Source organism: Tasmannia lanceolata, unplaced genomic scaffold (assembly GCF_043159265.1).
Source record: "Tasmannia lanceolata isolate RefF3 unplaced genomic scaffold, GAP_Taslan_0.1 ptg000013l, whole genome shotgun sequence".
NCBI classification, from domain to species: Eukaryota; Viridiplantae; Streptophyta; class Magnoliopsida; order Canellales; family Winteraceae; genus Tasmannia; species Tasmannia lanceolata.
In genome coordinates, this window is record NW_027518690.1 from 50,410,596 (window position 1) to 50,434,644 (window position 24,049).

Sequence of the window (24,049 nt, forward strand, 5' to 3'; positions counted from 1 at the left end):
GGAGATCCACAATAGAGTGAATAAATTACGGCCATTGAATTGGCAGCCTCTATCGCAGAATTAATGTTTCCCTTCACACAAGTAACACACCACATCATGCATGAATTCTCACATTTTCAGGTTCTTATTCAACTTGGTACATTTTGTAAATGGGAGTAACCATGGCATTTGATATATAAATTTTAAACCTTTTAAGGACTTTCGCTTGCCATTCCAAAATAAAAGGGCTTTTCCTTAATAGGCCTCTAGTCATATAGCTTAAAATGTGGCGACTTTCTATAGTATGTTTAAAATTCCTAAAACAAAGGAAGCATCCCTATTATCCTTCATATCAAATGGGATCTCAACCAATATTTGCTTTTTATTTATCATGGACAAGTCATTGTCAAGATGCAAGATATTATCAATATACAAAGATAATTAAGTCAGCTCAACCGAGTTATTAGGATACCCTATGATAGTGTACTTAATTTCATTATCACACAATTTATTTTATTATTTATGATTTCACTATGTACCACACATTTGCAATAGATCCATGTTCTTTTAGATCGCTTAAATGATTTCTTTTTAAATGAATCGCTTAAATGCTGTTTTAAAATTTAAATGAGACCAGAGTTTAAATTGAAACTTAAGATGTAATCAATTGCCACGTTTATTTTCTAGACTGATCTCCCTAGTGAAACTTTAGATGTAATTGATTGCAAACTTTATTTTGTAGACTGACTTCTCCCTACATGAGAACCATGGTTTTAAATTTCGACCGAAATTAGATATTTCGGATTTCGGTGGAGACCGACACCGAAATGACGGAAAACCGAAACAGTATATTATTTCGGCCGGAATTTTGGAATTTCAGTCGAAATTTCGATATTTCCAAATTTTCACCCAAAAAACCTATATTTTTTAAAAATTCATTTAATATTTCACCGCAATTTTGACCGAAATTACCGAAATTTCGATAATTTCGGCCGAAATTTAATATTGAATAAAATAATCTTTTCGGTTGAAACCGGTACCGAAACCGAAATTTTAAACCTTGATGAAAAAAGGGATTTCTTGTCATTTTACCAAACAAGCATGGTTCATGAGTAATCACTTTTCATATTTGGAAGAGGACCATTTTCTAACGTTCTTTTACTCTCATCCATGGTCTTAAATTTCAGTTTCGATTGCGGTCGCCATGGAAACGGACGCATTACAATTTAAAATTTTGATGGAAATCTTGCAAAATCACGGAAACGTATGGAAACATATGTAAATGAAATTTGATATGAAACTTCAAAAAATGCTAGAATAAGCACAAATAGACACTTAGAAACCATCACATAAGCGGGATAGACATCCATAATGGTTTTAAAATATCAAATACCTAGGGATATGAGTTGTCACACATGACTGATAATTCAGTACAAACCACATTTCACATGTAATTCATATAAATGTTTATATATAATAAATACACTACATTTCACGAGCAATTCATATAGTATACAACTGATACACTTAGGGTTTTGATTTTGATAGGCATTTCGGTTTGGACATGTGTTTTGGGGGGGATGGAAACGGAAATATTTCAGTCGTTATGTGTTGGTTTCAGTGGAAATTTAAAACCATGATCTTATTCATGTTGTGTCCCAATTTCATATACCACATATAATTATCATATCAATGAAATAACGCAAATAGATAAACGGAACTAGAACTACTTTAACTAAAAAAGCAGAATCAAACACCTAAGCCCATCAACTCTGTTTCCCATGGAAACCTTGTTGTACCCAAAACAAACTTCAAAACTATGCTCATCCAAATGTGGCACTGAGATTAGATTTCGCTGCATCAACAAAATGCAAAGCGCATCAATGAGGAGGAAGTTATCTCTAGGAATTTGAATACTGAGCGTACCCAGTCCCATGAGATCATGGTAAGCGTTATTTCCCATGCAGACAATGCTCACCGGCTCTAACCTCCTTCAACTCCACAAAACTTTCTCTTGATTACACCAAATGGTGGCTCGAACAAGAATCAACCCACCAAACACAATCTTCACCATCTAGAACTAAAACTTTGGAAACCACACATGCAATGTCCCTAAGCCCTCTATTTAGGCCATTCTTGGTAGTTTTCTTTTCAGCTCAATTATATTTCAAACGTATCATCGACTTTTCACAATTATAGCGCTCTTATTATTTTTAAATCTGTTGTTTTCCAATTCCTTTCCCTCTTCTCCTTCGAAAAATTATATTTACGTTTGTTTATTGAATAGGACCAAACAATTAGGGTCTCGATGTTTTTCAAATTAATGGTTTCCACATCTATTATTTTGAACAATTAAGAACACTTCCTTTAGCTCCACAAAATTCATCTTCCACCGGCAAGTGTCTCAGTTCTTATTAAATAAAGTGAAAATTTTTAACATAGCTAGTAACAACTACATGCTTTCGAGAAAATGTTTCCAATTAAAGAAGGAACAAAACCTAATACTCACAACCCACAAACAAAGTTAAAAAGAAAGAGAGAAAATCTCAGAAGGGGGATTGAAGGATTTGGAGAGTTAACTACTCCAGCGATGAGGCACGAAGCTGCCACTACGGGCTCTTGGACCACGAACATCTTCAGCTTCTCCATCAGGAATGAACTGAGTTACTCCAAAATCTTTAACTCAGTTTATTCTTTCTTTCCAAATAAAACGGAATGAACTGAGTTACTATTTGTAAAAAAAAAGGGCGCTGATATTTCCCTCCCCCCCTGACGGCTGGCTAACGTTAAACGTTAGGATTTAAGTATAAGTCACTTTCCCACCATTTGACCGGTCTCTCTCTCTCTCTCTCTCTCTCTCTCATATGTCACTTTCCCACCATTTGACCGGTCTCTCTCTCTCTCCACACACACACAACAAGAACAGTTGGTGGGCCCAACGAAAACTGTTGGTGGAATGGTGGGCCCATCTTTGAACAACGTAGGCCCCGCCCATACCACACCATAGGATAATCCAAACCGTCCATTTGATGGGCCATAAACGTAAATAGGTTGCGTCCCAAAACATCATTTCCATAGGCTGATCCTAGCCCTCCGATCTAAATAGAAACTACATCTTATGCAACCTCTATAGATTGTAGGGTTGTGATCATCCTATGGAAATGATTTTTGGGGCACAACCTATTTACATTGAGGCCCATCAAATGAATGGTTTGGATCATTCTATGGAGTTGGTCGTAAAGTAACATTAAGGCCTGTCCACAACATAGGACGATCCAAGCCGTCCATGGTTTGGATAATCTTATGGAGTTGGTCGTACAGTAACATTAAGGCCCAATCCTAGGCCCCACTGATATTTTTTTCAAATTGAAGCGTACCTTCCACAACATAGGATGATCCAAGCCTTCCATGGTTTGGATCTTCCTATGGTGTGGTTCGTACAGTAACATTAAGGCCCAATTTAGGCCCCACCCATATTTTTGAAAATGAAGTGTACCGTCCAGACCGTAGGATGATCCGAGCCGTCCATTTGATTGGCCATAACGTAAATGGGTTGTGCCCCCAAAAGGGTTGGCCCATCAAATGAATGGTTTGGATCATCCTGTGGTCGTACAGTAACATTAAGGCCCGTCCACAACATAGGATGATCCAAGCCGTCCATGGTTTGGATAATCCTATGGAGTTGGTCGTACACTAACATTAAGGCCCAATCGTAGGCCCCACCGATATTTTTCAAATTGAAGCGTACCGTCCACAACATAGGATGATCCAAGCCATCCATGGTTTGGATCATCCTATGGTGTGGTTCGTACCAATTTAGGCCCCACCCATATTTTTGAAAATGAAGTGCACCGTCCAGACCATAGGATGATCCGAGCCGTCCATTTAATGGGCCACAATGTAAATAGGTTTTGCCCCAAAAATCATTTCCGTAGGATGATCACAACCCTACAATCTATAGAGGTTGCATAAGATGTAGTTTCTATTTAGATCGGAGGGCTAGAATCCGCCTATGGAAAAATATTTTGGGACGCAACCTATTTAGGTTTATGGCCCATCAAATGGACGGTTTGGATTATCCTATGGTGTGGTATGGGCGGGGCCTACGTTGTTCAAAGATGGGCCCACCATTCCACCAATGGTTTCTGTCGGGCCCACCAACTGTTCGTGTGGAGAGAGAGAGAGGTGGGAAAACATTAGCCAGCCGGGGGGGGCGGGGTGGGGTGGAGAATATCAGCGCCCAAAAAAAATGTGAATTATTTTACGGTTTTTACCAATCAGGAATTTGGATAATAAATCACTCGTAGTGGGGCTCACCATATGACTAGCCGGGAGTGCCTGAAGACCAGTATTTTTTATATAAGTTCAGTGGGCCCACTTCAAAAAATGATGATCCAAACCGTTCATTTGTTGGACCACAAAGTATGTATGTTATACCCCATAAATCATCTCCATAAGATCATCCTATGGATCGGTGGGTTAAGATCATCCTAACCCGCGGATCTGTAGAGATGAGGTTTATAATGTGCAGACCCTCTATAGATCGGTGGGTTAAGATCATCCTATGGAGATGATTTATGGGGTACAACCTACCCTGCTACCCAAACGTAAATACTGTAGAGATGAGGTTTATAATGTGCAGACCCTCTATAGATCGGTGGGTTACGATCATCCTATGGGTATGATTTATGGGGTACAACCTACCCTGCCACCCAAACGTAAATACTAAATAGGCTCTCTCTCTCTCTCTCCAAAAAAACCCAAATACAAGCCCTTATCTCACGATTTCCCTCCAACTGTAAATATTCTCAATGCTTATGCAACATTAGAATTTGAATTGCCATTCCATTTATAGAAGAAATTGGAAGTGGAAATAGGAATAAAAATGGAATGTCATGTGAATACCTATTGTAATCCAAACGCACCCTACGTAGAATATTTACGTTTCCCAAACTCTCTCTCTCGCTCTCTCTCTCATAGGACTATTCTTTTACTTATTTTTTTCTTTTTTTCTTTTTTTGTAAATTTTGATTGACAGCCATTTATTAGAAGCAAGGCAAAACCCCCATTTATTAGAAGCAAGGCAAAACCCAACCACCCAGATGGTGAAAAACAAGTGTCCATGTCTGTCACGCCCTAAGCCCACTGTGTAAATATTCTCATGTCTGGGTTTACCCACGCTCCCCATTTTGTTGTGCAACAGCACTAATCGTGCCTGACCCACTTCTCGGGACTTGCCCCTTGGAAATGCTGAAAACACGTCTACACAGGGAGAGGGAGTCCAAGACACTGTATTAGGGGAGGTCCGCTCTGATACCATTATGTAACGCCCCGGCCCCACACCGTACAGATATTGTCCGGTTCTGGGTCACAACCCACCCCGATTTTGGTTTCTCACAGAAAACACATCTTCACATGGAGAGAGGAAACCACATATATAACCTAGTTTCTTTCACTCCTCTTCCGATGTGACATTTCACAATGTCATTGATGGTCTACCAACAGAACTCTTATTTGTATGAGAAAATTGAAATGGTGGACCACATGCTGCTGCAACAGTCTGATCTTTGAGTTATCAAGGCTCAATTCAGTCTAAACCGTCCAAATGGCATGGCTGAGCCAAAGCATTCTGTATAGAAAATTAAGTAGAAATGAGGCAGACCATTTGCACAATTTGTAGTATTGGGTCCCATTGAAAATTAATCATAGAAGCACATTTTTTTTTCAAAATGAATCATGTTTGCACGTAGCGTGTGCTGTTTTCACGTATTATATAATTGGAGATGTATAATTTTTTAAGGATCAATTTGGGCTGAGATTCGCCGTTTACCAGCAAATAACATCCAAAATGAAAGTGGGTGGGTTGCTTTACCGAACCCTAGGCCGTATCGCCTGTTCAAGTATAATTGGAAAGTTTCTATGTGCTAATAAAATAAAGAAAGGGAAATGATATCTGCGCCGAGGTGTTTCGATAAACATGCGCTCCACTTGTTTGTCATGTAGTATTTAAAGGGTTTAAAGAGCTTTTTGAGAACTGTAATATCCTCTGAAATCCCTTTAAATACTACATGACTAACAAGCGGAACGCTTGTTTAGCAGATATAATTTCCCTAAAGAAAATTTACTAATAAAGTAAAATTAACAAATCACTTACTTAAAGGTATGTGAATCACTTGGACACATGGTTATAAATCACATTTTTCTTTTGCACAGTTTGAAGCTCAAGATGAATACAGCTCTTTAAATAATAACAGACGAGATGGGTCAGTGCAATTATCAAAACATGCTTGTGCTGATATCATTTCCCTTCTATTATTTAACCCTTTTTTTTGTTGGTAAGCTAGGATCGGCCACAGCCATTGAGCTACAGGCTCAACCCCTAAATTAGGGAAATGATAAATTCACCCCTTTTATTTACATGGGATAACCACCTCCGGTTTATGTGGGAACAGGGCTGTTGAGTCCTTTCCATGTGAAGTAAATCAGCCCCTCTGCAATCATAGAAACACAAGAGGTGGCTGTTCCGAGTAAAAAAGAGGGGTGGATATATCACTTCCCCTATATTATTATTTAACCTTTGATAGCTGTTTAGATAATAAAAGACCAAATGAATTAGTGCAATTGTTAAAAGAAGGTAGTTCCAATATCAGTAGCGTTTTTGGCATCGAGCATGCCTTTTGTGTTTCGAAAAATTGCCAATGGGGGACATCAAAATACGGGAATTGCCAACGGGGGACACACTTCTGATAAATTGTTAAAGAGGGTTGATAAGCCCCTTTTGAGAGTTTGATAACCCCATTTAGAGGGTTGATGACCCCCCGTTTAGAGACTTGATAACCCCCATTTCGTCACTCTAACAATTTTTCAAAAGTGTGTTGATGTCCTACATTGGCGATTCTCGTATTTTGATGTCCTACATCGGCAATTTTTCCCTTATTTTAACAATGAAGATAAAGAGAAAGGAAGCCAGAGATTTGACGTCTGTTATTCCACAAAAGGACATGAAATGATGTAGAAAACCGACAAGAACCTTCAAATTTTCAATGTTTGGTGGATCTTTTCATGGTCCCACCAATTCCTACCCACATAATGATGAGTCGTTTCCGAAAGAAATCGACTTTTTCAATGTAAATGCACAAGCCTAACATCGTGCTGGTATTGATGTTGTCCCTTCAACCGCAACATCTACACCGTCCGCTCGTTCTCTCTTTCCCTTTCTCTAGTTCAGTCAAAACCCTATCTGTCCAAATCAATCTTTATCTTAGGACTTCATTTTTCCGTTCTCTGGGTTTTTATATCTCATCTTTCTTTGGTTGGCTTCCTTGACTTTAACAGTGGAATGGATATAGGCTTTGAATGAATGGGTTTATGTTAATAATTGAAGCGTGGGTTTAGCTTCTTCTTCTTCTTCTTTTACTTTTCATTTCACTTCTTTATCTTGATGGGTTTTCACTTTTTGGCATTATTGAAGAGTAAAAGAGTATTGGTTTTGAATGTCAAATGGGCTTTAGTTGGGTCTTCTTTTTTCTCTTCTTTGTATCTGTTTTGGGTTTTTCTCTTTGCATTTTTGTGGATTAAGATTTTGGTTCTAGTCTCTGGAGAAGGAAATCCAATTTCATATTTGCCTAATGGAAACCTTGTCTTCATCTTCTCCTTTGTCTGTCCCTCAAGAAGCATCCACTTATGATGAACTCTCCATGAATCAGAGCATACTCTTCTCAGACAGTCTCAAGGTATTGAGCTATATTGTTTTCTGTTTATATTCTTTCACTGTTGAAGACTCTTGTTTTTTCCTAAGATTTACATTGAAGGCAAGCTCTTACATAAGTGGACATAGAACCTTGCCTCTAACCAAACAAGATACAAGAAGAGAAAAAAAAAAAGCTATTTACAAAGAAAAAATGCGACATTTATTTTGTGCCAATATAAGGAACACATAATTGGTCATTTACTCGCATGTAAGCTGCTGCCTGGGTTCCTAGATAAATTTAGGATTAAAAATTAAAAAAAGGGCTCTTACAAATACATGCCATTGCTTCTATTTGTTCAATCCCTCATCTTCATGGACATCTTTTCTTGCTAAACCCGACACTAGTTGTCTAGTTCTGTTGAGTCTGTTTTCAGTTTATCAGGGTAATTTGCTAGTCTTTTCAACAAACTAATAAGCTTTTATGTCATTTCGTAAAAATATGTAGCAACTTCGAATTAAATTTTGAATGGTTGGAATGGGTATCTAGTTTTATTCTCGTGTTTCATTTGGACTTTCAGGATTTGAAGAATTTGAGGGCTCAGTTGTACTCTGCAGCAGAGTATTTTGAACTATCCTATTCAAATGATGACCAGAAACAAATGTATGTCCTTTGGATCCTATTTCATCTAATCTTGCATTTATTCTTGGAGGAATATGCCGTTTTCTTTAGTCTTTCTTTCTAATTAGAGTTTTTCGTTGCCAATTTTTATAGAGTGGTGAACACCTTAAAAGATTATGCTCTTCAAGCTCTTGTTAATACTGTCGATCATTTGGGTTCTGTGACGTATAAGGTAAATGGTCTTGTAGATGAAAAGGTTGTTGAGGTTTCAGGAACGGAGCTTCGTGTCTCTTGTATTGAACAGGTACTCTCCGATATTTTTTTTCTTTTTTTTTCATTTTTCTGGTAATTTGGGCATTCCACGAAGAAGAACCCAACTAGAACCGGGATTAGAGCCAGGTAGATTCCTTTTACCTTCTTAATGAATTTTTTCTAAAGGATTCATTTAGCAGACCCCAACTAGTTTGGGACAAAGGCTTTGTTGAGTTGAGTTGAGTTCTGGCAATTTGGGCATCAATTGGCATGGGTTTTTGTTTTAGGAGTTGGTAGGGCAGAAAGATATTTGAATCAATCAACTCTAAAAGAAGTGATCCTCTAATTTCGTTGGTAGTGCATGTATATATATTATGTATATATATCGTAAGACTTTGGTGGTATGTTTCTTAAAACGAAAGTGTTGGTATATTTCTTAAAATGAAATTGTTTCACGGTAAATGAAATTTCTCTGACTGACATCTATGTTTTGATTGATCTATAAAACACTAAGGCCCTGTTTGTTTTGGATTTTGAAAACCGATTGTGAGTTCAAAAATGTTTATTGGAATCAATTAAACATAAATTTGTGTCCAATAATCACTATTGGACTCACAATCACTACTCAAAATCCAAACCAAGCAGGGCCTACATGGTAACAGCAAATGGTGAGTTCTTTCTTTCTTTCTTTTTTGTTATTTTAGAGACTTCGGACATGCCAAGAGTATGTCGACCGAGAGGGCCTTTCTCAGCAGTCTCTTGTGATTACAACTCCCAAGTACCATAAGCGATACATTTTACCAGGCAAATCACTCTTATCAGTCTCTTTGTTTCCATTCTTTTGAAATTGATAGTCATAAATCTGGCCTGGCATGCAATGCATTAGCATCTTATGTATCTTTAAGATCCAAAACTTGGTTCCTAAAAATTCTCAAAAGATTCACATTCATATTACTAAGGATCCATGGCTCTTCCCTTTTTTTTAATTTATTGAATATTTTGTTTAATAGGGAAATCCATGAATGGCTCTGGATGTGCTGTGGCAAAACATCCAGGTTTCAGCATAGACGATGAGGAGAACGACTGGCATCAACTTCGTACTGGTAATGTTATTCTTCCTCTTATTTCATCTAAACTAGATTAGTTCAGATTCTTCTTTTTGCAGGCACATAAGATCATTGTTTATGTATTGTGCAAGCTATATATTATGATTCACTGTTTCAAAACTTCCCGCATCAATCATTGACTAGTCTGTTAACCTCCTTTTACGTTGGCTGAGTTCTTGTCTGTATCTGCGTTTCGTCCTACTAAGTCGATCAAAACTCCTTTCACTCTCCCGAGTTATGATCACATCAACTGAGTACACAGATGCGCCATGCCGAGCCGACTAAGATTTTCTTTGGCCGCATTTTGGATTGCATCTGCATTTTGAGACACTGATGATTTTCAAGATATCAGAATTAATTGCTGATGTTATTATGTGATCTTTTCTGTTACAGTGATTCAATCATCATTTAGAGAGACACCATCATCATCTGTCAGGTAAATGGTGGTTCTTTTATGATTCAATAACATGAAGCCTCCAATGTTTCTCTGAGTTAGTTTTGATGAAATTCAGCTTTAGTTTATTGGGGATCCTTGTTTTTTTGGGTGCTTCATGCAGGAAAGCGCGTTCTAAGTCGACATCTCCACGACGTGGAACATTTTTCTTCACAGGTACTTGTATTGATAATATATGGATATATTCGTTGTTTTCTCATTGCTCATGTAAGTTCTTTATCTTTGGGCCCAAAAGGTCTTTGTTGGAGTTGTTTAACTGATAATTTTCTTTCATCACTCAGAGAAGAGATCAGTCTCTCCGCACTCTGCTTCACATCCACTTGTTCGCTCTGAATCTTTATCAAGTAGACCTACCACACCAAACTCATCTAATATTGGGCGTCGGGTAAGCAAGAACAGTTGATATAAGCTCCTGCAAGTTCCTATGGCTATGGGTTCTTTACCCGAGTCACTAGTTCATAACTATATTCACAAATGCATATATGTACACACAAAATGCACACACAGTACACACACACACAGTACACACACACACGTTCATGATTCTTCTTTTCAGAAACTAATTCACAGTTCTAATTTAACAGAAGGTTAGAATTAGATTTATTAATTAACATAAAAAACATATAATCTGATTTCTTTCATATATGTCAAGAATGCATCACACACAACTGACAAGATACTGTTCATGTTAGCCAATTTTATCCATGATGTAAATCAATTAAAGGAAGGGATCAGAGGCTTGGAACTGAGCCTGCATTTATTTTAGATTTTTGGACTAGTCCTGATTCTGTGTTTATTTGAGATTTTTTTACTAGCCTTGACCAGGAGCCATCATGCTTTTAGTTATGTTTACCGGACTGTCAACCAGTCAACGCTACCATTTTTTACATGAAAACTATGCATCAAATCCAGCAAAACCCTCGCTGCATTTCCTGATATATCCCACCCATTTGAAAATGAATAATACATCACAAATGGTTAACATGTTGTCTTCAAGAAATAGTTATTAGTTAAACATAGAAAAAGACTTTACCATTGTCAAAGACAATAGGGTTATGGTATTCAACACTTTTAATATGTGAAATGATATCTGCACTGCGCTGTCTTAATAATGTCACTTCCTTTCATTTAACACTTGTATTAGTATTAGCTACTAAAGGCCATTACAGCTCCCAAAAAAGCTATGAACAGCCAATAAAAAAAAGTGTTGAATAAAATGAGATGCCATTATCAAAACAAGGGAGTGTGTTATATCATTTCCCTTTGAATATCTGTTTTTCATAGAACAGAGACTATTATATATACTGATGTTAGGTAGAAATTTCTCTCTTATTTGTGTGTAGCATCCTTCAACACCTCAGAAATCAGCATCAATGCGACTTCATGCTGAAAGGAATGGGAAAAATGAGATTGAGCAACACCCTAGCAAGAGTAAACGTCTCCTCAAGGCCTTGCTCAGTAGGCGCAAGTCAAAGCAAGATCCAATGCTGTATAGTTACTTGGATGATTATTAAGAAAAAAGAAAATAGATAAAGTAAATAAATGACAAGGGGTTTGAGTTTCCCCTTGGATTATCATACCAAGCCATTTTACAGTGTTACTTCTGTTCATCAAATCGGGTTGAGGGATTGAGTTTATAGTTTTTATGTGTATCATGGATGATTGTTTCTATAACTGATTGTAAAAATTCATATCCATAGAGAGATTTTTATATTGTCTGCTTGTGTATGCTGGTGTGCAGCGTGTGACTGCACGACAACCATTGATCTTGATCTTGTTGGTTAGATTTAACCCCAAGATACAATTTAAAAAAAAATAGAGAGAGAGAGAGAGAGAGAGAGAGAGAGAGAGAGAGAGAGAGAGAGGGGCTAGCCATAAAAAAGAGAGAGGCTAATGTACTTATATGTGTTTTCAAAAAAAAAAAAAAAATGTTCCATAGGTGTTTGTCATATGTAGTAAGTTTTATATTCTTTCCTCTGTTTTTTAATCCGTAGGCATGTTTTTGCTTTAATTGTTCATAATTAACATGAAACAAGGGATTTTTTTACGGGAAAAGTTCTAACTCGAACCCTTCAAACTTCTAAGCACTTGAATCTTTTCTGAAGAAATGTTTACAGTTTGCATTGTTGGGATGTTTACAGTTTATTGGGCTGTTGTTCGCTATTTGGTGGAGTGGGTCATGGAAGGATGATATCCATCACGATTTTCCTTCAGCATTTCAGCTGTAATACCTGTTTTGATTTGTTTGTAGGGTCCTTCTATAGATCGAGAGGGTTAGGATCATCATACTGAGAATGTGCGCACACTATCAGAATATCAGCATATCCGAGAATATGCGCACATTATACTGAACACGGTTTGGATCATCCTTTGAATTTACTTTTGGAAAAATACTGGACTTCACGTGCGCACACTATATAAAAATGTCGTTTGTCTGATGTCAGTCAGCAGTTCAGAATATCCGAGAGGCATATTATCGTGACCAAAGAATCTACTCTCTCTCTCTCTCTCTCTCTCTCTCTCTCTCTCTCTCTCTCTCTGCATATGAAGGACCTCTCTTCTTTTCTTCTCTTGAGATTACTTTTCAGGAAGCGGAACACTAACAAGAAAAAACAGGCACGTCTCTCTCTCTCTCTCTCTCTCTCTCTCTCTCTCTCATATTTCTCTGTTTCTTGCTTTTTATGCCATATAGTACAACTTTCATTGAAGGAATTCTAAAAAGGTGTGCAGTGTAAAAATTATATACTTAACAGATTAAAGAATAGTTCAGTAGTGATTTAGAGAGATTTCTACTACATAAGAATGAAGAGGAGTAATAACAAGTGAAAATCTCTTGATTTCAAATTATTAAGAGGACCAAGAATTCCAATAGAAAAAGTAGATCTTTTCTAGCTTTTCATTGTCACAATGTTATAATGTAGAGAAAGTACTTTTACACTGATACAAATGAGTGCTCCAATGTCTGGTTTGCATTCATTGCAAACCAGGAAAATTTACAATTATAGCCTTTAAAAAAGAAAAAATTAAAATTATTAAAACATATTCCATGCAGCAGATCTCCCCTTCAACTTACTGGTACAGGGCATGATGCTTTGAAATGGACGGCGGCAATTGGCATAGCATATCTCCAAGCTCATGACTAAAAATTGAACTGAAACTCTGGAGACGTCAAAGCCATTGTTTTATATATAGAGAGATCTTATGAGAGGGAAGCTCCGATTCGAACTGGTTTCAAAGTTCTGAAAATTTTCCTAGTACTTTCGAACGCCATCACGAATAAACCAAAGAAGTATAAGAAGAAAATCTGTAGCTTCAATAAGACATCAAAGATGCATTTCAAACGGCCTTCCTCGCAGTTCCTTCTGGTCACTTGCCAAACTGATCACAAAAAGAAGTTATAAGTGCAGGTCTAGATATATCAAGGGTTTGATCCCATCTAAAATACTGAGAGAGAAGAAAAAAATTAGTGTAGAAAGATCATTTCATCAAGGCATACGTACCAATCTCATTCTTCGGCAAATTTGACCACTCATGCTGACTCAATTTCGATTCTGACGCCTTGATCAAATCCAAAAGAGCTTGATTGACCTGAAAGTTCCGCACTAGAATTAAGATATGGTGCCTAGTGCCATGAGTAAATGTAGTCTATGGAGAAGTTCTACACTAAAAGGTGAACTATACGTACAAAACGTAAGAATGATTTCTAACATGATCAATATACCATATCAAACAGATTAAGCAACTACTCCAGAGTCTCAGAGTTATTTAGATCTCCAAGCGATGGATCAGTTATCTGATTACTACCGCTGTAGAAAGTAGTAACCAAAAAATGTAGCTTAGGCCCATTTCATAATTTAGAAAATGCGAAAATGGTGGAAGGTCTTTTGAAAATATTTGAAATTTTTACAAGTTGCTGAAATACAGAGAATGATTACTGTGGAAGATTTTCTAAATTTGAGAATTGAAGGTATATTCATCGCTTTATGACTTTTGACTCCATGCTGTGAACAGTCGCACATGATTCTTGCGTAGGTCTTTCTTGCACTTGCTGAATCTCCCAAGTAAAGATTTTCTGTACATATGGTGAATGATCTACACTCTAAGAATCACTTCTCATAAGATCATCAGCCAAAGATATGTGTTTGCTCTGTGAGATTTTGTGTGTGTGTTGGTTGGGGGGGGGGGGGGGGGGGGTGGTGAGGGGGGTGGCGGGCGGCAAGCAAGGTATAAAAACTTGGACTCGGACAAGAACTCGGCCAAGACAAAAAAAGGAGTGTACTAATGCACGTCAATGATTGACACGATCAACTTTCACTAATTCAGATTCAGGTGCGTCAAAAGAGTTTTTTTATTGACTTGGTAGGGAGAAACTCAGTCTCGGAAAACCAAGTTGACTTGGTGAGTCGATGATTACTTAGAGAGTTTTTAACCAGCAGGTTCAAGCATAAATTAGGCATGAGAGTTTTGATTCTGACACTATAAAAAAATTGGAAAATTAAACAATAAATCAATGCATGCATCATTCTTCCATTAGGTCAGTTGCATTTCAAGGAATGATATTGACCAAATGAATATGGGCTATATTTTATTCTTAGGCAAATTTCTAAATTGTAACCAAGCATATATTTGATAAATCTAAAAACGCCTAGTTAAATAATTTCTGAGCTAATGGCATGTTGATAATAATTTGATACGCTGCCAATTTATACTGACAATTAGGCACTAGTTGGTGGTAAAAGCATCCATAACCATTCACTCTGTTTTTAAGTAGGCGCTTAATTTCTTACCTCTCTCAATATAAGTACCAGTTCAAGGAAAAAAGTTCCCCAAAAGTGGCTTTCTTTCTCTAGTTTATGTAACATGGGTAAAGACTGTTGAAAATCAATCATAGAAGTACTGTTTTTCAAGTGATAACATGTTCAAAAGATACTAATAAAAAAAGAATGTTCAAAAGATGCAGGAGACAGAGAAAATGATCCAATTTCACATTCTGAAGCCATTACAAAAGTACATACCTCTTCAGGTCTTTCGTGGCTCACTAGATGTCCCCCATGGAGTTCTATCATTCTGGCAGCAGGCTGCAGCTTCTTTGCAAGCTTCCTTGCGTAATATAGTTGGGCAATTATGTCATGCCTAACAAAATGAAGAACCTTGGATCAGTCCTTTCCATATATACCGATGGTTACAAACAAGTTTGATGCAAACTTTACTCCAATGAAGAATTACAACAACAATGGATCTGATTCCCATGGATGATGAGAAGAGGGGATTGTATACTTAGAATATTAAAACCAACCTGCCATGAATGACTGAAATAAGAAAGCCAGCACTACAGATCGTTTCTAGTTCCTTTGATGTCATTTTGTGTCTCCAACATGCGTTAACTTGACCTTCAAAACCATAGTTGGACTGCATACCAGCCGATGATATACCTTTCACGTATTCCTGCAAAAATAGGCATTTATTTTATATTAGCAAAGATGCCAATTAACAAACCCATCAGAAAATGTAGGGCTATATGACTAAGGGCTGTCCTTGCAATTGGATCATTTATTAAGTATTATTAGGCTTCCAAGTAGCAAACGATGAAAGTGAAGAGAAAGAAAGGGGGTCATTATTTCCAGTAATGTCTTTAGAGTGTCATGTAAGCTTAATTTAACTTAATTTTTGATTCATCTCTCCCTATCTACATATGTATGTATGTATGTATATACAGAGAGAGAGAGAGAATGAAAATTGCATTAGGAAAAGTCAAAAGATATTTGATGTTGTTTAATCTAATTCATGCAATGCGAGATGTTATGAGTTTTGGGCGCTACACAATTTCATCATGTACTTGTGCTGTGAGTGAGATTCACTTCCTACATTCCTTCACCAAGGGTGACCCTATGTTTATTGTTCTGTAGCGATATCCACTACTGAGTTTGTAATTCACAATATGTTTAACTTAGATATCGAGAGATGCACCAACGGTTTGGGCTCCATCACTAGTGCCCACAAGCTTTCAAAACCAACCCGCACTTCCATAACCCTCTCGTTTCGTATTAAATATACACTCCTCCATAGTTGAATTCTTTTGTGATAGGATGCATTCTGTTGGTGACTTATCACCAGGGTAGTACTATACACTTCACCGAGAACGTAGTGTAACTATGTATGCACACACACATGTACATATTCTACGGTAGTTATGTGAAACTATTTCACTGTCAGAATCTGAGAGAGAGAGAGAGAGAGAACGTATGTGTAACTATGTATGCACACACACATGTACATATTCTACGGTAGTTATGTGAAACTATTTCACTGTCAGAATCTGAGAGAGAGAGAGGCATTTAACAATTTTAACCATAATCTCAGAGATGGTGAAAGTATTCTCATCTCCTCCTTGGACATAGGACCATGTTAATATTGTCATGTTCCATGTTTTTGCTTTATTTTCTTTACTGCTTTTGTGATTTGTTCCTGGTTTACGTTCACAAATTCCTTTCCAATGAAATAATTAACCTAATAAAACTTGTCTACAGCCCGTATCTCAGTTGGAAAGTCCCAAGTGTGACAATCACTAGACTGTGGTTCAAGCCAGCTTACCCAAGCGAGCTTATGCATAAAAATAAAATAGAGAAAGAAATAAAAGTTTCTACACATATGCCAAAGCAAAGAGAAGAATGAACAGAATATTATGAATGGATTTACATGACATGGCTGGGTTACTCTAAAAGTAGAGCTCCCGGGCAAAATCTCACATCATGGCTGAGTTGGATCCCAAACAATTGGGACTGACTCCTCTTATACATAGACAGCGGCCTGGGGTTACGTAAGAACTCTTAGGGGCCGTTTGGATACGCGTATTTTAGAATCCTGGGTTTCCTCAAAATCCTGGATGGAAGATGAGAGAAGGAGACCGTCTGCCGTTTTCAGATTCCACACTTTTCTTTCCATCGAGCCAGAGAGCGAGAATGTCCCATTTCCAGGTTTTAGAAATCTCAGGATAGAGGAGAGATTTCCAAAACCTGGATTTCTTACTTAAAATCCAAGAAACACTGTCCGGATAGCATACAACAGCTTGATCATGAACCCTCATTTACAACGTTTTCAAACTAAAACCTGGATTCTAAGGTCCGCGTATCCAAACGGCCACTTAATGATGGTGCGATTAAAACCCCGTCATGTAACTCAAATAAATCAGAAATTAAATATGTTTCGGTACATGTAATAATGTTCCTTATGCCATCTTCCATGTAAAATACTGAGACAGATGTGCATTAGATAAACTACACCTCAGTCCAACAACAGTTACATAACTCCACTAAAGCAAATATAACATGATCTTACATGTGGAAAATGATAGTTGTTAACTCACCAACTTCTCCAAAAGCTTAAGCTGTTGGAGAAAGGCATTATTTATCTTTTATACTTTAACACTCCCCCGCACGTGTGGCCCACTTGGCAAACACTTGGCACATGTGGTCCCACTTTGGGCCGACCATCACATGTGGATTTCTACTATCTAGGAGGTTTGAACTCGAGAGCTTTGGCTCTGATACCATGTTAGAAACTTACCAACTTCTTCAAAAGCTTAAGCGGTTGGAGAAAGGCGTTATTTATCTTTTACTTTCTCCCCCGCATGTGTGGCCCACTTGGCAAACACGTGGCACATGTGGTCCCACTTTGGACTGACCATCGCATGTGGATTGCTATCCGGGAGTTTTGAACTCCAGACCTTTGCTCTGATACCATGTTAAATTACCAACTTCTCCAAAAGCTTAGGCTGTTGGAGAAAAGCGTTATTTATCTTTTATACTTTAACAATAGTCATAATTATCAGTGTGTATGATACATTTGTGGCCACCCTTGGCAGCAACATATTCCATACATGATGTCTAGATAGAACTGGGGTTGGTCTAGAACACTACTGAATATACACCATAGGACTGTAGTGTTTTCCAGCGCATTACATTATAGCACACCCTAGTTACCTCTAAAATTTCATTTCTACATCATCTGCCCTTCTCCAGATGTGCATGACTCCAAACTCCATTATGATTTCAGAGTCTCATGAATGATTTTCAAAATCCTACATATAATTTTCTTTCTTTTTTCTTTTAAGGTTTTTCATTTTTACAAATTTCTTGATTCCCCACGATTCCAATTTAGTGGGAAGATTGGCTACAAAAGCAAAGATATAAGCATGAAGTCACAGAGAGCAAGCAGAAGAGTTCAAAATCTAAGGGAAGCTCGTCACATAGAAAAGCACATATGAGTGATAGGTTTCCTGGGATTTGCATCCGAAGAAAAAGGTAAATTTCCAGCTTGAATCTCTGAATAAACATAGCTACGATGAAAGATCTCACTATAGATTAATCAAGTTTGATGATGTTCCTTACTTGATATAAAACTTTTCTTCTTGTATTGGTTCCAACATATTCATCAAGATATTCCTGCACATAAAAAATATTATGAAAAACTATGCATTGTATTACTGCTCCAGAAAACAAGCAAATAGGTATACCTTATAAACAAATGATGAGTCACCTGCTGTAATTAGTTTTACATAAAAAGTGTGAAAATTAAATAACTACAATCATTATTTTCTATAAACCAATTAAGAGATCTACTCAATATTTGTTATTTTTGCTACATAAGTTGGGATCAAACACGCTTCAAGGTTGCAAAACAGGGTGAGCAGTTTCAAATTGACTTACAGGTTTCACCCATGGAAACTCTCTGTACTTAGTCCATGATTCACTAACATAATTGAAGGATATAAAGAGCAGACATACAATAAACTTAGAGGTACTCCAAATGCAAGCCTGTTGGTTGACTCATAATGGTAAAATGTAAGGCCATAAAACATCATAGAAGTAAAACATGGCTCAAATGGGGGGAATAAATACATTCAATGTTGGTATCACACTCAGAGGAATTGAGCTCAGAATTATCAAAAATAATTTGATTCCAGATCTGCTAATGCAACATATGAATGTTAGTGGTGGAGGGTAAAAGAGCCAAAGAAGGAAAAGGACCAGCTTTTACTGTAAAAGTCTTACGGAACTTCCTTAATGAAAAGCCAAGTGATGATATTTATTGTATAATTTTAACTTAAATGAGAGCAACCATGGTTGTTATATAGGGAGTCACAAGAGCTCGTACCATCACCCTCAGAATATGTTTTCTATCAGTTGGTGATATTATATATCTTACAACCTAACAAATTCTTGATGCCGAAACCTTTTACCTTTCAGCTGATGGTGTTGAGTTTGTACCATGTAAAAACAAAACACACACACACACACACACACACACACACACACACACACACACAACTCAAACAAGAACCACAAAGTAAAAGAAGAGAGAAGGAAAACAATATTAAAAAGATAAAAAAAACCTTTTCCTCATGACCTAATCTCTCTAATATACATGTTCTAGAACTTATTAAATTAATGGTCCATAAGCCCTAACACACTTGTAAATATGCTTGGACCAAGTTACTTCCCTATTCAACTTTAACTAGAAAGAGAGAACTCTTATCTAAGCCATTATTCTCAACAATCTGATGTAGGACCGTGAAGAGAAATTGAGGAAAGGGGAGATAAATAGACGAAAGAACATAGAATTAGAAGAATAGGAGAAGAAGAGACGAAAATAACCTGAAGAAGAGACGAATTTAGGGAGAAGTAGAAGAAGAAGAGAAGAATAGACGAATTTAGGGAGAGAAGAGAAGAAATCAGATGAGGGAAGAAGAAAACTAGAATTAGAGTGAGAAGAATCTTTATTCAATATCAATCAAAGTTATCAAAATAAGCTCTAAAGAGGCCTAGGCAAATAAACAACCTACAAGATAGAAACCTACTAAAATAAGAATTCCTAAAAATAACATGGAAAATAAAATACTAGAAACTAATAACATGGAAATAAAAATGCTAGAAACTAAATAATACGGAAATAAATCCTAATATCTGCATCACAATCCTTCTCATTCCAATGTCCATAAACCACATCAATATTTTTTGTCCTATTTGAACAGTGACAAGAATTTTATTGAAAAACCCGGAAAAAAAAAAAACAGACACATGATCGAGATGGTAGTGAACACAAAGGAAAATTTATGTAGAGTGTCAACAATTGAAAGGAATGGCATGTTAAAAAGAAGAAAAAAAGGAGGGAATTGTTAACTAAACAACGGTTAACAATGTCCTTCTGGAGCCATATCCCTTCCATCGGATATCCCCACCCACCACCACCAGCACACGCCCTTCTCACCCTCATCATCTCAATCGTGCCCTCTCAAATCTCTCTCCTTCTACCACCCGCCCTACCCCTCTCACCACTTGGAGAGACTAATTTATCATGAAAAAAAATTCCTGGCTGCCAGACATGGCCTCGGCTTCACTGGAATCCTTGTATTTTTTCTTCCACTCTTTTGGTAGGTAAACTTAGTCGGAATCCTTGATACTTATTGGACTGGAAAATGCCTTCATGATCTCATTTTCGTTATTATAAAAAAACCCTGCCGATCCCAGACAACTCGGGGTTTCCCATCAAAATTTGTGAGACATAACTAGCAAGCAGTTTAGATGATATATTTCCACCAAGAACTTAGGGTTGTCTTTACCCTCTAAGGGTGATACTCGCAAGTGTATGGTGTTGATGTCAATATTTCAATCCTTTGCTACCTATCAAAGGGAGACTAAAATGAGATTGCAGATCCAAGTGTATAGCAATTGCATATATAAAATTAAGTGCAAATGAAGGATGAGATGCAGCACCAATTGGGCAAGAATAAGTTATTGTTTTGGCAATATGCATGAGCCAAAAATGACGATAAATGTTTTTTTTAAATACAAAATGAAACAAAAGACAATAGAATAACTTCAGAAAAGCTCAAAAGAAAAAAAAAATGCTTGAAGTCTTTGATCAGACATTATCTGTCAAAATTTTAATGATAAGACAAAATTGCAGTTGGAAATGAAAATTGTTTCCCTGCAAACCTTTGTATAGTGTGTGTCCAAGTCAACAGCAGCCCTTTGTTCTGGAGTCTTTGCCCTTAGGAACCGGAATGCAAGTGATATCATTTGGCGGTCAATCTGGAAAAGAGAAATAGGACAATCAATTAATTGTCATACCACTTTTCATTTTCGTGTTATACAATCAAAACCTTAGCGATGGATATACTATTTTACAAGCAAAGTAGTTTAATTTTGAAATTTCAATTCAAAGGCTCAGATTTTTGTTATTCATTTGTTTCACCCATATAAAGATAATGTCGAAGAGACAAACCTTAGAGAAAGGAAAAAAATATTTTCAACTTTGCTACTTGTGGTTGAGAAACTAACGTTCATTAAGGTCATCTAGTAAGGAAGTGGTTAACTCTACATCAGGAAGAAAAGACCCATATCACCTGTATACAAATTATTCTATACCAAGTGGGAGGTAGCTAGCACATAAAATGTGATGAGCTGTGATAGGTTAGAGTAACACCAGCAATTTCTTGCTGACAAAGGACTTTAAGATAAATAACTGATACTCTTAGAATTGCTTTATACACTTTCCTTAATCCCACTTCCCAAATTCGATTAAGAAACTGAAATCTTCGAAATCATGCTACCATGAACCCACACTGAGCAACAGTACATTCTATTTTACAAAACCAATGCAAAGATGGATTTAGAGTTATTATATGTACATTTAGCATCAATTCAAAAGTTTAAATTTCTTAGCAAATACTAAAAGAACACCGGCTACGATAAATTGTAAAGTAACTTTTATAATGAATATCAATGTCAGCAAAATTCTAAATGCCTGGTGGTAAACAGAAGGAACCTACATAAACTTGGAAAATCACAGAAGAATATAATTTGTTTTGGTAGGCAAGATAGCGTGAACCCACAACTTCGTTGGTTGAAATATGAAGCAACTTCCAACTGAGATACATTTGAAATGATCAAAAGGAGCAGTTTCTCAAATGTACCTTCGGAAAACATTCATAACCACCCCCAGTTCCATTAAGTAAAGCCAAAGATGATATCCGATCGGGCACCATTGCAGCCAATTTGCAAGCTATCATAGCACCTGCTCTGACAGAAACATCATTTATCAACAAGTTACACAAGCTAAAAGATGACTATAATTCCATCCCCACTATAATATTTTTCGTGGATGGAGGAGCTGAATTCACATGCTTTTAACTCTAATGATTTTTTTGTCTAATGAATCTAGTCAAATTTCAATGAGATATTACTAATCAAGTTCTGAAATAAGTTTACAATTGGAAATGGTAGTTAGCATCTCAACTAGAAAGGTAAGATTTGAGGCTTGGGACTCACCCATTGAATGCCCAAAAACATGGGCCTTTTTCCAACATAAATGATCCATTAGAGCTACTGCATCTTTAGCCATGATTGTTGTTCTGCCACCCATTCAGTACACGACAGTATAATTTGTGAAAAATCTTTGAGAATTATATTCATGGAAAACAGAACATTGAATACATATAAGAAATTCCTTGGAATGAATATTCAATTAGAGAGTAAAATTGGAAAGTAAATGATTTCTGTCTCTAATCTAAAGAATACATTACATAATATTTATTTTGGTATAATTTATTTCAAATTTTAAGATTCCAGGTCACAGCTCAGGATCAATGAAAACAGCCGCATTTCCAGAAAAATCACAAGTAAGCTCCATTTTTTCTCCTTAATTCAAAAAGAGGAAAAAAACACCAAAAAAAGAAAAAAACTACCAACAGAAGTATTCAATGTGATGAGGAAAACTAAAATCTAAATATAATTTCCAATTATATTGCACAAAAAGGAAAACCCAACTCCCTAATTAGAATTTTTTTAAAAAAAAGATTACTTAAAAATTAAAATTAAAACTCACGTATATTCGGATTTTTTGGTGGGCACGGAGCTTCTACCCATTCCACGGTTATCAAAGGAACAGACCTCTATCCCATCTACCTCATCATCTGGGCCGTTGAGACTCTCATCAACGGTCAATGGTTCAGCTTCATTGGGCGTCTCGGTTCCCGTCAAACCCTTTACTTGAGGACCCCATGAATCGTGGGTCCCTGCCAAACCTGCAATCCATTTAACAGACCATCAATACATGAACCTAAAAAAAAAAAAAAAACACCCATGAAAAATACAGAGAGAGGAAAAATAATAACCGATTATGAGGAGAGCTTTGGTTTTCCCTTGGCCATATGTCTGATAAAAAATTTTGATTGCATTGCCTGCAGTTGATCTCTCTCCTCCATTTTGGTACTTGCTTATATCACAGAAAGGCATTTCTGAAATGTGGAGAGAGAGAGAGAGGGAGAGGGAGAGAGAGAGAGAGAGAGAGGCAGGCAAATTTGCAAGACATTTATAATAGAGAAGAGGGCGAGCCAGGACTTCGACAAATGACACGTGGAAAGATTTGGATAGTTAGATATGCCACGTGGATGGTCGGTGGGTGAGAAGAAGATAGGGTCAATGGTGGAAAAAAATTTCGAAAGTGTCTTTTGCCATTTTATATATTTGCCTCCTTTTCTTCCTCGGGCCAGCCCCCTCTAGTTCATTATGATGACTCTTTTATGCTGCAAGGGGGAAGAAAAATAAAAGGAATATATAATTTCCGTTTAAATGCGAGTATCACACAAATTTGGAACTTTATAGAATCCGCTCTGTTGTATTCATCTTTATTTTATTGCGTTGTTAGGAGTTAGGACTTAGCAGGTTTTTCAAACCCTTCTCTTCTGACGGTGATACATAGATTAAAGTCAAGAAAGGCCTCCTTCCTACTCAGTTTCCACGCCCGGTAAATGGGAAATCATATATTCGCCCCTTTTTCTTCCTTGGGCCACCTGTTTCTAGTGTAAAAACCTCAACGTGTCTTAAAGCATTGGGGCTAATATATATGACTTCACCTGCTACACGTGTCTAAAGCATGAGAGTTGTTCT

At 37.0% G+C, this 24,049-nt stretch overlaps 2 protein-coding genes across 2 annotated transcripts; one reads left to right on the forward strand and one right to left on the reverse strand.

The window, feature by feature from the left end:
* The first annotated feature begins 7,300 nt into the window (after window positions 1–7,300).
* On the forward strand, window positions 7,301–11,818 carry LOC143889329 (protein ABIL3-like). Its single transcript, XM_077393509.1, has 9 exons — window positions 7,301–7,712; window positions 8,248–8,330; window positions 8,442–8,592; window positions 9,245–9,344; window positions 9,551–9,643; window positions 10,040–10,082; window positions 10,204–10,256; window positions 10,382–10,485; window positions 11,444–11,818. Exons 1-9 carry the CDS (start codon window positions 7,608–7,610, stop codon window positions 11,612–11,614), a joined length of 903 nt encoding a protein of 300 aa, XP_077249624.1. The 5' UTR covers window positions 7,301–7,607; the 3' UTR covers window positions 11,615–11,818.
* A 1,145-nt stretch (window positions 11,819–12,963) lies between these two features.
* LOC143890501 (alpha/beta-Hydrolases superfamily protein) lies at window positions 12,964–23,430 on the reverse strand. The gene is made up of 10 exons (XM_077395208.1): window positions 23,275–23,430; window positions 22,986–23,184; window positions 22,430–22,512; window positions 22,075–22,175; window positions 21,095–21,190; window positions 18,488–18,541; window positions 15,397–15,545; window positions 15,116–15,233; window positions 13,601–13,688; window positions 12,964–13,478 (listed from the first exon to the last, which is right to left on the reverse strand). The coding sequence occupies exons 1-10, from the start codon at window positions 23,393–23,395 to the stop codon at window positions 13,300–13,302; spliced, it is 1,188 nt and encodes a 395-aa protein (XP_077251323.1). The 5' UTR covers window positions 23,396–23,430; the 3' UTR covers window positions 12,964–13,299.
* Between the last annotated feature and the right edge of the window lie 619 nt (window positions 23,431–24,049).

Coding starts and splice junctions, on each gene's coding strand:
- LOC143889329 (XM_077393509.1), top strand. CDS start 7,608: ATGGAAACCTTGTCTTCATCTTCTCCTTTGTCTGTCCCTCAAGAAGCA. Junction 7,713..8,247: donor TCTTCTCAGACAGTCTCAAG/GTATTGAGCTAT, acceptor TTGGACTTTCAG/GATTTGAAGAATTTGAGGGC. Junction 10,486..11,443: donor CATCTAATATTGGGCGTCGG/GTAAGCAAGAAC, acceptor ATTTGTGTGTAG/CATCCTTCAACACCTCAGAA.
- LOC143890501 (XM_077395208.1), bottom strand. CDS start 23,395: ATGCCTTTCTGTGATATAAGCAAGTACCAAAATGGAGGAGAGAGATCA. Junction 22,513..22,985: donor ACCAAAAAATCCGAATATAC/GTGAGTTTTAAT, acceptor AATGGGTGGCAG/AACAACAATCATGGCTAAAG. Junction 18,542..21,094: donor TGGACACACACTATACAAAG/GTTTGCAGGGAA, acceptor TTTTATGTGCAG/GAATATCTTGATGAATATGT.